At 39.4% G+C, this 10,802-nt stretch overlaps 1 protein-coding gene across 2 annotated transcripts; it reads right to left on the reverse strand.

Moving 5' to 3' along the window:
• Window positions 1-3,414: 3,414 nt before the first annotated feature.
• On the reverse strand, window positions 3,415-8,262 carry rnf170 (ring finger protein 170). 2 transcript variants are annotated; one of them, XM_069673470.1, is made up of 7 exons: window positions 8,042-8,262; window positions 6,439-6,602; window positions 6,075-6,150; window positions 5,173-5,287; window positions 4,848-4,921; window positions 4,464-4,595; window positions 3,415-4,316 (listed from the first exon to the last, which is right to left on the reverse strand). In XM_069673470.1, the coding sequence occupies exons 2-7, from the start codon at window positions 6,576-6,578 to the stop codon at window positions 4,047-4,049; spliced, it is 807 nt and encodes a 268-aa protein (XP_069529571.1). In that variant the 5' UTR covers window positions 6,579-6,602; window positions 8,042-8,262; the 3' UTR covers window positions 3,415-4,046. The 2 variants fall into 2 exon arrangements, with proteins under 2 accessions (XP_069529571.1, XP_069529573.1); XM_069673472.1 differs by having other exon boundaries at window positions 8,038-8,262.
• Between the last annotated feature and the right edge of the window lie 2,540 nt (window positions 8,263-10,802).

Here is a 10,802-nt window from a genome sequence, read left to right on the forward strand (position 1 = left end):
GGTGTCTCACAATCTGTGTCGGCCAATAGTCGGGTTCGCTGCTTTGCTAGACTGGCGTCTGCCTGAGGAGGGCTCGGTGGGCGGAGTCTGCAGTCCACATAAGGGAAACTTCCATAAATACAGGGAAAAAACCCAAAGGAGGATTTGTTTCCTGTGGGAGAATATTGACACAAAAAATGTGTGGAGTATTTTTTAAGCTCCTTTGAGCAAACAGATAGTAGCGTTTTGAAGTTACATACGGCCACTTCCATGGGCTGGAAAAAACACATTGCAGGACTGGATTAACCCAAAGCAAGAATGTTGTTGTGCCCCTCTTGGTTCTTAAGACAGAGCCTTTTGAGTTTGGGTTCAGTTCAATTCAAATCGATTCAATTAAATTGTAATAACTTTATTTATCAGTTAGGAACTCCATTTGTGTAAAAGCGTCTGTGATACAGTTCACGTACCCAACAACATACCACACACACATATCAAATACGACATATGCAGAGCAATCAATAGTGGTAAATAAAGCTTTAATATATAATAAATAAGACTGAATTAATATTAGATAAATAATGTTAAAAAATAATAATTCAACTGTTCATGAGTCTGATGGATGTGTGCACAAAGCTTGACATGGCTCTTCTCAGTCCTGAAGGTTAGTGATCTGTATCTCAGGCCTGAGGGGAGGTGACTGTATTGGCTGTGTAGTGTGTGTGTGGTGTCCAAAGCTATTTGTAATCCTTTTATTTTAGTCCTTCTGTTGTAAATGCTGATTAGCGGTTCCTGCTCCAGTCCGATTATTTTACTGCTCATTGTTGTGACTTTATTTAGCGGATTGCGATGGATGTTTGATAGGGACCCAAACCAGTCGGTTATATTGAAAGTAATAACAGATTCAGTGAAACATTTCTTTAAATGCTGTCTGATTGGTGGACTTGAAGTTTGCAGAGTTTCCTGAGGAAGAAGAGGCTTTGCTGACATTTGGTGAAGATGGTTTCACAGTTGGGTTGGAAAGTGAGTTTATGGTCAATTATTGTTCTGAGGTTCAAATATTGAAGTGACATTAGGGCCCACTTTAGTTGCCATTACATTTTAGTTTTATTGAGTGTGACTGGTACATTTCAACAAGCAAAGGGCTTGTCGCAGGAAAAGAAGAGGAAAAGGCCTACGTGGGAAAGCAGAAAACAATTTTTATGCTTCACAAATTAACATTTCTCTTATCTCTGCTTTTGTCTTGTTAATCACTGGATAATTGTTTCTCTTGGGGCCCTAAATGTACATTTTAAATACCACAGGTGGCTCACATGGCCACCGCATCCATATAAAGATGTACCAATAAAAACATTGGGGCATGTTCATTTTCCAATTTGAAAATGACAAAAGGCAATTTGTGGCCCTATCATCATACAGGAGGTGCTCTTTTAGGATGACTGCATGCCAACAACGTGTATGGACGTGAACAAATTAACCCAATAACACTCTCATGGAAAGGATAGCTGTCTCATCTACTCCTCTTCATTTAACAGTGAAAGGGCCGAGTTGAGGAAGGGCACAGCTGACTCACTTCTGCAGAACGGCGGGGGCGGCCGTGTGCTCAGACACAAATCTGTATCATGCTCGAACAGATTTGTTTGAATCACAAGAGCAGAGACACACACTGCCAAACTCAATAAATGGCCAAATTCTATCCTGACTGACTTTTTAAAAAATCTATCAATGAAGACTATATTATATTTCAATAGCTTGAAATGCTTTTCTAGCTTGTGGAAAAACTGTGATCTTGAGGAAACCTGAAGAGTGGCAGGGTGTATTCCCCCTGACTTGTGTGGGTGTTAATTATAATCCCTTCCAACAGCTTTAGTATTTTCCCACCTGTGTAGGACTTTCACCTAACCGGTTCTCAGCTGGGAAACAGCAGAAGCATTTACATGTTGCTGTCATTGGCTTCAGCTTGGTGATCAAAAACAAAAGGGTGGAGGTTGCTGAAACACCCCCACAGACTAACCTGAGGAGTCACTAATCAGTAAAGACAGTGTAAAGGTATGACGCAGCTCGGTATGTGCCACACCTCAAAATAAGACATTCCAAGAGGGAACTCTGGGTCTTTTTTGAGATCTGAAGCTGTCAAACATACTGAACAAATTTTACACTTGACTGTTGATCCGACACCCAACCCTTTCCCCTTGCTTCTACTGTTCATGAACATGAAGGCCACTGCTTGCTCAGCAAATATAGCCCCAAGAAAGCAAATGGTCTGGATACAGTTTCAGTTAGTGCTCTGAAGCAGCCATTTTCAGCTCAGGGGTCGGGACCCCTCGTGGATTGAAGTAACTTTAGGGTGCCAGGAAAAGCGTAACAGGGACAGATTTATAAACTAGAAAATAGAATATCTCTCATTGGCTGGGCAGGGAGACACAAGCTTCGATAGTTGGCTAATTTAAGGAACCACAAATCAAAAAGGTTTAAAGCTTGGATTCTACCTTTACTATGCATCAATACAAGTTCCTTACGGAGCTTTTCAGTTGATCATCTCAACACTCGGAGATACCCCTCATTTATTTTACATTTTTATTTTATCATTTTATCTAGTCCCACCCAAAAAATGTTTCTTCCCCAAATACATATGTGAAAGAACTCAATCATTTGTCATGTAAAAAAAATGAGCTTTTAAATTACTTAGTGATTTATACAGAGGATTCAGATGATCCCAAAGTTAGCTCAAGAATCTGACAAGCTTTGTGCTGAGCATGGAGTTAATCACCTTATCACTCTGAGCCTGATTAGAGCGGTATGTCTCCTGTACACAACATCAAAACTCACAATTATCTTTTCATTGGCAACGTAAATTTTGAAATAGGGATGCACGATATTATTGACACGTTATCTATATCTGCAGATTATGGCTCGTCATCTTTCTGCTGATATTTTCCACAGATAAAACAACGCTTTAATTCTGCCTAAATGCTCGATGATTCCCTGAAAAAGCTTCACGTAATGCTACGACATTGTGTACCACGTAATGTACGACTCCGCGCGAGTGTTCGCGCGCACTGCCTGCACCACGCCTCTTTCATAAAGCGTGAAGAATAGTGCAAGATATCTGCGGTATGGCAGTTTTTTTTTAAAGTTTCCGAAAAGGACAGCAAGGTTGCTATTTGCAATGGTTGCTCAACATCGGTCATGCGAGGAGAAGCCTGTCTAAGTTGTATGAATATTACAGTTTAAATTTGACATGCCCAATATTTACTCTTGGACACTTGGCTTTGCCTCTTTTCATGACCAAGTGATAACTTGAATAAAAATCTCCAGCTAAGGAAGTTATTATGCGACAGTCAGTTTGTCATGGGTAACTTCTGTCATTTTCACACAAGCATGAATATCTGTGTTTTTTAGGTCATTACAAATATGCACAGTCAGAGGTTACTTACATAAGTGCATAATCAGTTTAATAGACAACAAAGCCTGTCATAGCCACAGCAGGATGGTTTAAGTCACACGAAATGTCCAACAGTCAGAACTCTGGATGCAGACAGCCAACTTTAAATGCATATAAACAAGACACTGCCATCAATACAGTTAATTCAGGTTCACATTACATTACAATGTTGTCTCCATTATGATGATATGCATAATAACCAAATTTGGCAATACTGTCATAGAACAGGCTTGTACTGTATGTTGCTTGTTATTCAGCTCATCAAAGACTTCCCTGGATTACACCGAGTCAGGATGAAAATAGATATTTACATCACATTCCTTTACAGCCATCCTCAGGCTGTACTGTTGTCCACCTTGACTTCATAGAACTTCTATTAAGCCATTAATAAACATTTGTGAATTTACAAAGTCAACATTCAAAGATTACTCCTTCTAATCCCTCTGCAGCGATAAAGAAACATCCCACATTTTAAATTAAACCTGTTTGAGAGAGACAAAATTTTTGGTCAACTGACATTGAAGCATTTATTCAGTTTGAAGTCAGGTTTTTTTTTCCACATCCGGCTCAGATGCTGGGTTCACCTCATCCTGAGCAAGCTCTGGCCTCTTTAATGAGAGAGCACCTAGCCGTTAAGTCTCTGTGTAACCACCTCTCTGTACATGATGGAGATGTACACAAAGAGGAGCAGGATGACAAAGAAATCGTCCATGAATCCCAAGAGACCAAAAAGTGCCTCGGGAAGGATGTCGAGTGGCGAGGCAAGGTAGGTCAGAGCGCCGACCAGGCAGAGGAGGATTCGAATCCTGAACATCCAGAAGAGGCCACCCACAGAAAACATCTCCCTAAAGAGGTGGCGAAGCAGGGTTGGCACATCTCGCAGCCTGTCCATGTACTGAGGAGACAGAGGAGACAAAGTGTTACAAATAAAAATGGATGCTTATCGCACATTAGTTTCACATATTTCACATGGATATTGCGTAAAGTAGGTCAATCTAACCTGTAATTACAGCAGCCTAAATATGTAGTGTAGTGTACTCACAGATCTTGGCTGGCCTGAGAACCTGCGGTTGTAGTCGTTAATGTCTCTTAATATCAGCAGAGGTTCTGCCTCGCCATCCTGCACCCTCTGCGGAGTGGCATGCTCATGAAACAGCGGGAAGAGCAATGTTACCTGGGCAAAAGCAAAGAGATTAACTCAACACATGGCTTTACTGATGCCAAGAAGGAACTGCATGGCATTGCATTGTATGGATGACATCTACTTTAATAAAGAATAGTTTAATGAGCTTGGACCGAAGATGTGAGAGAAGATCAGTGGCTATGACAACCATCACCCTCATTGTCAATGAGCTGAAAATGAAGGAAATGCTAGATTCTAGAGACATTTTAATGTATCTGTTATCCTGACTGCTACTGGTCTCACCATTTGTCTGCAGATGGGACAGTTGATAGCACCCAGCCAGGTGCCATACCTCCAGTAGGCTATAATGCAGGAGCCTATGAAGGAAGAAACAGCACTTCACCACATTGAGTACAAATTGAAGTACAAATTAAATAACTATACATTATTGTTTAAGAAATGTGCCCTGATTGCATTCTAAATCATTCTGATTTCTGTGCTTTATCTAAACATAAGCCATAACTTGATATGCTAAAGCTTACCCATGAGGGTAAGGGGTAAATATGTTCTCCAGCAGTGACAAGTAACTTCACTGTTTCCTGGTTTATCATCTGCACAGAAGTCTTACCGCAGAAAAGGTGTCCACAATTGGTTTCCACAGGCAGAACAGCCTGCTGTAAACACACAGGACAAGACATGTCTGTGTAATACTGCTGCCTGGCCTCCGACTGACTGCTTTCATCCTGACGGAGAGAAATTAAAGAAACAGGAATCAAAAACATTTCTGAAGGTTGAAAATCAGGTCAATCAAATGGTATTTAAATCAATCTCCTAAAACATTATGCAAATGCATCAAATATGAAACCAGTCCTTCAGAAGCATACAGGGAAATACCCTATCATCAGCAACCATAACACCTACATATACCTTACTTGAGAAAATCCTTCTTCGTTCTTCGAAACTTTTTTTTGTTCATGGTTAACTTCAGGAAACAAAGTCTTTTGCAACTTCCTGTGGCTGACTGGCAACATAAACTTTACCTTACTAATCTTACTTCCCCAGCTTTCTGTTTCCAGCTAGCCGTACCACTTTTAAAGGCATTCCAAAATTGAATAAATGTTTATACTATAATAATTATAGAGAAATAAGTATTATTTTATTTTATTTTAAAGCATGCTACATTTTCATAAGTGACATACATACTGACAAAGTATTCCTTTTGGTTCAGCTAAAGTATGAAATGGATGCAACTTACAATATTATTGTCAAAACAATTATGTACTTTGTTTCATTTATATACTGTATGTTGTCTATGGTGATGTCAGGGGCAAAGCATCAGTTATGAAAAACACGAAGGTGTTGAAATTACAATTCATTCTACAATTATGTAACACATTTTGAAGTATTAATAAAAAGAAAGATTTGTAACTTAAATAATAATAAAAACTTTTTCTATGTATTTTGTTTGTTTACGTTTTCTCAGTCTCCAAAGTTTAGCTGGACAGGCCTGAGTTGTGTTTGACAGCGTACCTGCTCTGTTTGGAGCTGTTGTCGGACGGCTCGAACGTGCTCTTGATTCTCAGGATGAATGTTCTGCTCCTCTTGTCTGCAGGGTCACAAAACAGACAGTTGGAATCATAATATTCAACAATGAGTGTAACAGCACATAAAGCTGTGCAAACAGCAAGAGGTCTTTCGATACATCACTAAAATGAAGGAGCATTTTGTTATACAGAGATTTATAATACACTTGCTAAATATAGGTTTGCCAAACAGTGCCCAAACTCATTGAAAATAAGGGTCTCTCCAAAAGTTGAATAATTCTGTCTGATAGGCTAAAATTTTGTGACACTACTTCGCTTGTGGATAATACCATTCTAAGGATACTCCGTACCTGCAGAGCAGAGTGAGGAGGCCTGCGAGGAAGGTGACACTGAGCACCACAACAAATAAGACCTGGTTGCTGACACCCTCAATAAGGGTGTCCTCATCTTGGATCATGTAGTCCAAGTCTCCACATTGACCGTCCTCCATCACGCACACTCATAGCCTACAACACTTGAAAACAGAGAGGTAAAAAAAAAAAAGGTTAGCATTTTATTGAACAAAGTTCTTTTCATGTTTTTTACCTTCTGTACAGAAAGAGTAAAAAGAAAAGAAAGCTTGAGCATTAATAAGAGATGAATTTATTATGTTTTTCTACTATAATTATTACTGGTGGTATTAGGTGTCATAGTTGTTTCATGAATAACAACTGCTACATTATTAGTAGTTATTATAAGTATAATAATTAGCTAAATATTGGCAGGGGCAATTCAGGGTTTCAAAGCCCAGAGTGATTGCTTTAAATTTCAGGTTTGCTTTTTACACAACCTTAACTATTGAAACGATCTAGTCATCAAAATTCATCAAAGCGTTTGGTTCTAAAAAGAATTGTAAAATCCCCATTGTTAAGTTTCACAAGTCACTTCACAGTGAGCGTATTCAAAGTGCACAAATTAGAAACCTTAGCTTACTCAGCTAACTGCCTAAGGGGGAAAAACAACATTAGTTTAACTGGAGTTATCTGTAAAGATTCTGAAGAGAAGTTATGTCCTTTCTAACTTATTGCTTTAGCAGGTTTAAGTTATGAACACAGTATTAGGCTGGAAACTTGTTCATTTTTACATTAACTAGAAATAACATAAACGACTGTAGCCTTGATATCGCTAGCACATTTGCATAAAAACTATGTTCGCTTTGCTTGTGAATTAACATAAGTCAGATATCATTACAACTAATACAAATATCACTAAATAATGTAGGAAGTCGTTTTGTTTACGCTCCTGACATCATGAGCTAGCAATGACAGTCATAAGCTTACACTTATACTGCGTTCCAGACAACTGGGAACTTGAGAACTTCCCAGTAGAAATGTCCGACTTCCGATGGTGAAGTCGGGGTAGTCCGAGTTCACAAGTAGGAACTCCGACTTTAAATGGTGTTCAAAGCAATGTTTCTAGTCGGAGGTCGGAAAAATGCCGCGGTCCAGACTTCACAGTTCGGAGGTCGGACATTTCTACTGAGAAGTTCTCGAGGTCCCAGTGGTCTGGAACGCAGCATTAAGTTGCTTCTGCCCACACTGCTAGCAGAGTTGGCCTGAAGTAGCCGTTACTTGCTAGTTATACTGTTTCATGCATGAAAATTGCTGACGTTGATAGCCAACCTTTAGTAGTTTCACTTGAGCTTCCGAGCTTTTGTATAGTAGATAGAGTTTGTACACACCGATAATAGACACACAGCTGGTCTTTTAAATCCGAGCTCAACTGGGCCATAATCGCTCGAAGCTAATTTATAAACACAGCTCCCTCCCCCCGGTGACCAAGATCATCTTGCTGCGCTTAGCAACGAGAAAGTGGGAAACAAGAGCACAGTTATCGTGCTTATAGTCTACGTAAGCATTGCCAACAACCATACATTACAGTACAAGACGGTGCATGACGAATGGCCTCACCTACCAATAAGAAGTCCACCTGTCTCTATAGGCTTGACTTTTCAACTCCATTCACTGCCTTTCGTCTCGACACATTTTCTCTCCAACATGTCAGATTTTAAAGTCCCAGTCTTATCACCACGCCGAGACACGGTGGCAGCATCGTTGCTTTGTCACGTAATGCTTTTGCATCAGTTTCATATTCCAGTGTTGCTGTTGCAGGTTGTTGCCCCTTCTTCTTCTTCTTCTTCTTCTTTGGTTTTTATTGGCGGTTGGCAACCGACTTAAGGTGCATTACCGCCACCTACTGGACTGGAGTGTGGAGCAGTAGATTGGCAGAAAAATAAAACATAATAAGAAATAAAAAATAAAAAAAAATTATTAACCAAAAAATAGAATATAAACAAAACAGAATAGAAACGAGGAAACTAAATCCTCTCCATCAACTTTGTTTCTTTTAAATATGTCATTAACTGAACGGTTATTCTGTTTAATTCTGTTCTGAGTAGGCTCTCTATATTAAAGCATACCTTGGCTTTCTCTGCTGCCGTTATCAGTGCCCTCCTTTCCTCCTCGTACGCTCTACACTCCAACAAAACATGTTTGACTGATTCAGACTGACCACAGTGGTCACAATTGGCGTTAGGGTGTTTACCTATTTTATGTAGTGTGTTGTTCAGTCCTGTGTGCCCTATCCTGAGTCGTGTGATGACTGCCTCTTCCCTCCGGCTCCTGCCCATCTTAAAAGATTGTTCACCTTTTTGCATTTATCTCTTACTGTTTCTAAATGATGCCTCCACGTCAGCTTTTCATCCATCCACATTCCTAGCAACCTTATGACCCTGACCTGCTCAATTGTTTGCCCATATAATTTCAGGGAAATATCTTTGTGTCGTCTAGAAAAACATATGCCTTGTGTTTTTGTAACTGAAAGTTTAAAGCCCCATTCATTTGCCCACTGCTCCACCTTCACAATTTCTGCCTGCAGTTTCTTCTGTATATATTCCTTATTCCTCCCTCTTATCCATAAAGCTCCATCGTCAGCATACAATGACTTCCCTATGCCTCTCTCAACATTCTCAAAAATATCATTAATCATAATGTTAAACAGAACCGGACTGCAGACACTTCCCTGAGGTGTTCCATTCTCCACCTGATAACTTTTTGAATACTCTGTACCCACTCTGACTTCTATTGTTCTCCCATACAAGAAATCTATAGCTATGAACCTTCACAAACGTCTTTGCTAGGAGCTCTGCCTTTTCTACAGTACTTATTGCTGTAACGTTATTACTATGCATCACTGGAATCTCAAAGTTCCTCTTAATGCCATTCATTTTCCTTATCATTCCCCATACATCTGCTAATTGCGTTTCTCTCCCAATTCTATTGCAGTATTTCCTCCAGTATGTTCGTTTTGCTGATCTTATTATTTTCCGAACTAATGCTTGGGCTCTCTTGTACTGAATCAATGTTTCTAATGTATGGTGAGCTTTCAGCTGTCTAAATGTTCTGTTTCTCATTTTTATTGCTTTACTACAATTATCATCCCACCATGGCACACTCTTTCTTCGTTTGTTTCCTCTACTCTTTGGAATGGTTTCTTCTGCTGTCTGTATCAATGCTGCTATCAATTTCCTGTTCATTTCTTCTACATTTGCCACATTCTCTTCCATTAGTTTTACACAGCTAATTTCACTTAATGATTGGAATGCCACCCAGTCTGCTTCATCCAGCTTCCACCTTGGTGTTCTTACTCCCTCCTCTTGATATATCTCAATTCCAATTTTGGTCATTATTGGATAATGATCACTGCCTATTGTTGACCGGTTTAACACTTCCCAAGTACTTACACCTGCAATTAAAGCGGATGTGAGTGTCAGATCAATTACACTTTCTGTGTTCTGTGAGCTATTATACCTTGTGCCCTTTCCATCATTGATACACACCAAACTCATATCATCTATAAACTCCTCTATTACTGATCCATTTACATCTGAATTCTTGCTCCCCCATAATGTGCTGTGAGCATTAAAGTCCCCACACCATACTACTTTCCCTTCAATCAGCCCACTTGCATTATTCAGTATATCAATGCTCAGTCTGTTACATGGGTTATAGTAATTGACTATTGTTATATTACTTTTTCCTGTCCAGATTTTGATTACAATGGATTCTTGTTCTTTTCCTATTTTGACTAAGTTGTAACTCAGCTCATTCCTCACAAATGTTGCCACTCCTCCACCTTTCCCAGTTTCCCTATCATTTCTTATTGCTGTGTAACCATATATAACAAAGTCCCATTGTGGTTTTAATCATGTCTCTTGAAGCATTCCACTGCAATATAATTAAGACCATGAAGATCCACCAGTCCGTGATTGAGAGTCAGACGTTTCTCCAGCTAACATTTCCTCTACTGCTTCCCAGCTTGTCCCCTTAAGTCCAAGATATTTCTCAGCTGCTCTTACAATAAAAGGTTGTTGCCCCGCTTCTTCTTCTTCTTCTTCTCCTTCTCTGTAGTTGTTATTCTTCTTCATTTTGTTAATAACGGCATGCAATCAATTAATTTAAAGGTGCATACCGCCACCTACTGTACCGGAGTACAAAGATTTTTTTTTCTTAATGTTCAATTCTGAGACAAAGAAACTATCTATCTATCTATCTATCTATCTATCTATCTATCTATCTATCTATCTATAGCTTCATTCTATTTCACACTCAGATCAGCAAATCCTAAATTAGATCTATCCATACTTGAGAAGATAAAGGAGAAGGATAGTGGAAAC

The sequence above is a fragment of the Semicossyphus pulcher genome, unplaced genomic scaffold, assembly GCF_022749685.1.
Source record: "Semicossyphus pulcher isolate SPU_LCO1_2020_fin unplaced genomic scaffold, fSemPul1.0.p SCAF_22, whole genome shotgun sequence".
Classification (NCBI taxonomy): domain Eukaryota; kingdom Metazoa; phylum Chordata; class Actinopteri; order Labriformes; family Labridae; genus Semicossyphus; species Semicossyphus pulcher.

Coding starts and splice junctions, on each gene's coding strand:
- rnf170 (XM_069673470.1), bottom strand. CDS start 6,578: ATGGAGGACGGTCAATGTGGAGACTTGGACTACATGATCCAAGATGAG. Junction 5,288..6,074: donor AACAGCTCCAAACAGAGCAG/GTACGCTGTCAA, acceptor TCTCTCCGTCAG/GATGAAAGCAGTCAGTCGGA. Junction 4,922..5,172: donor TTGTGGACACCTTTTCTGCG/GTAAGACTTCTG, acceptor CTTCCTTCATAG/GCTCCTGCATTATAGCCTAC.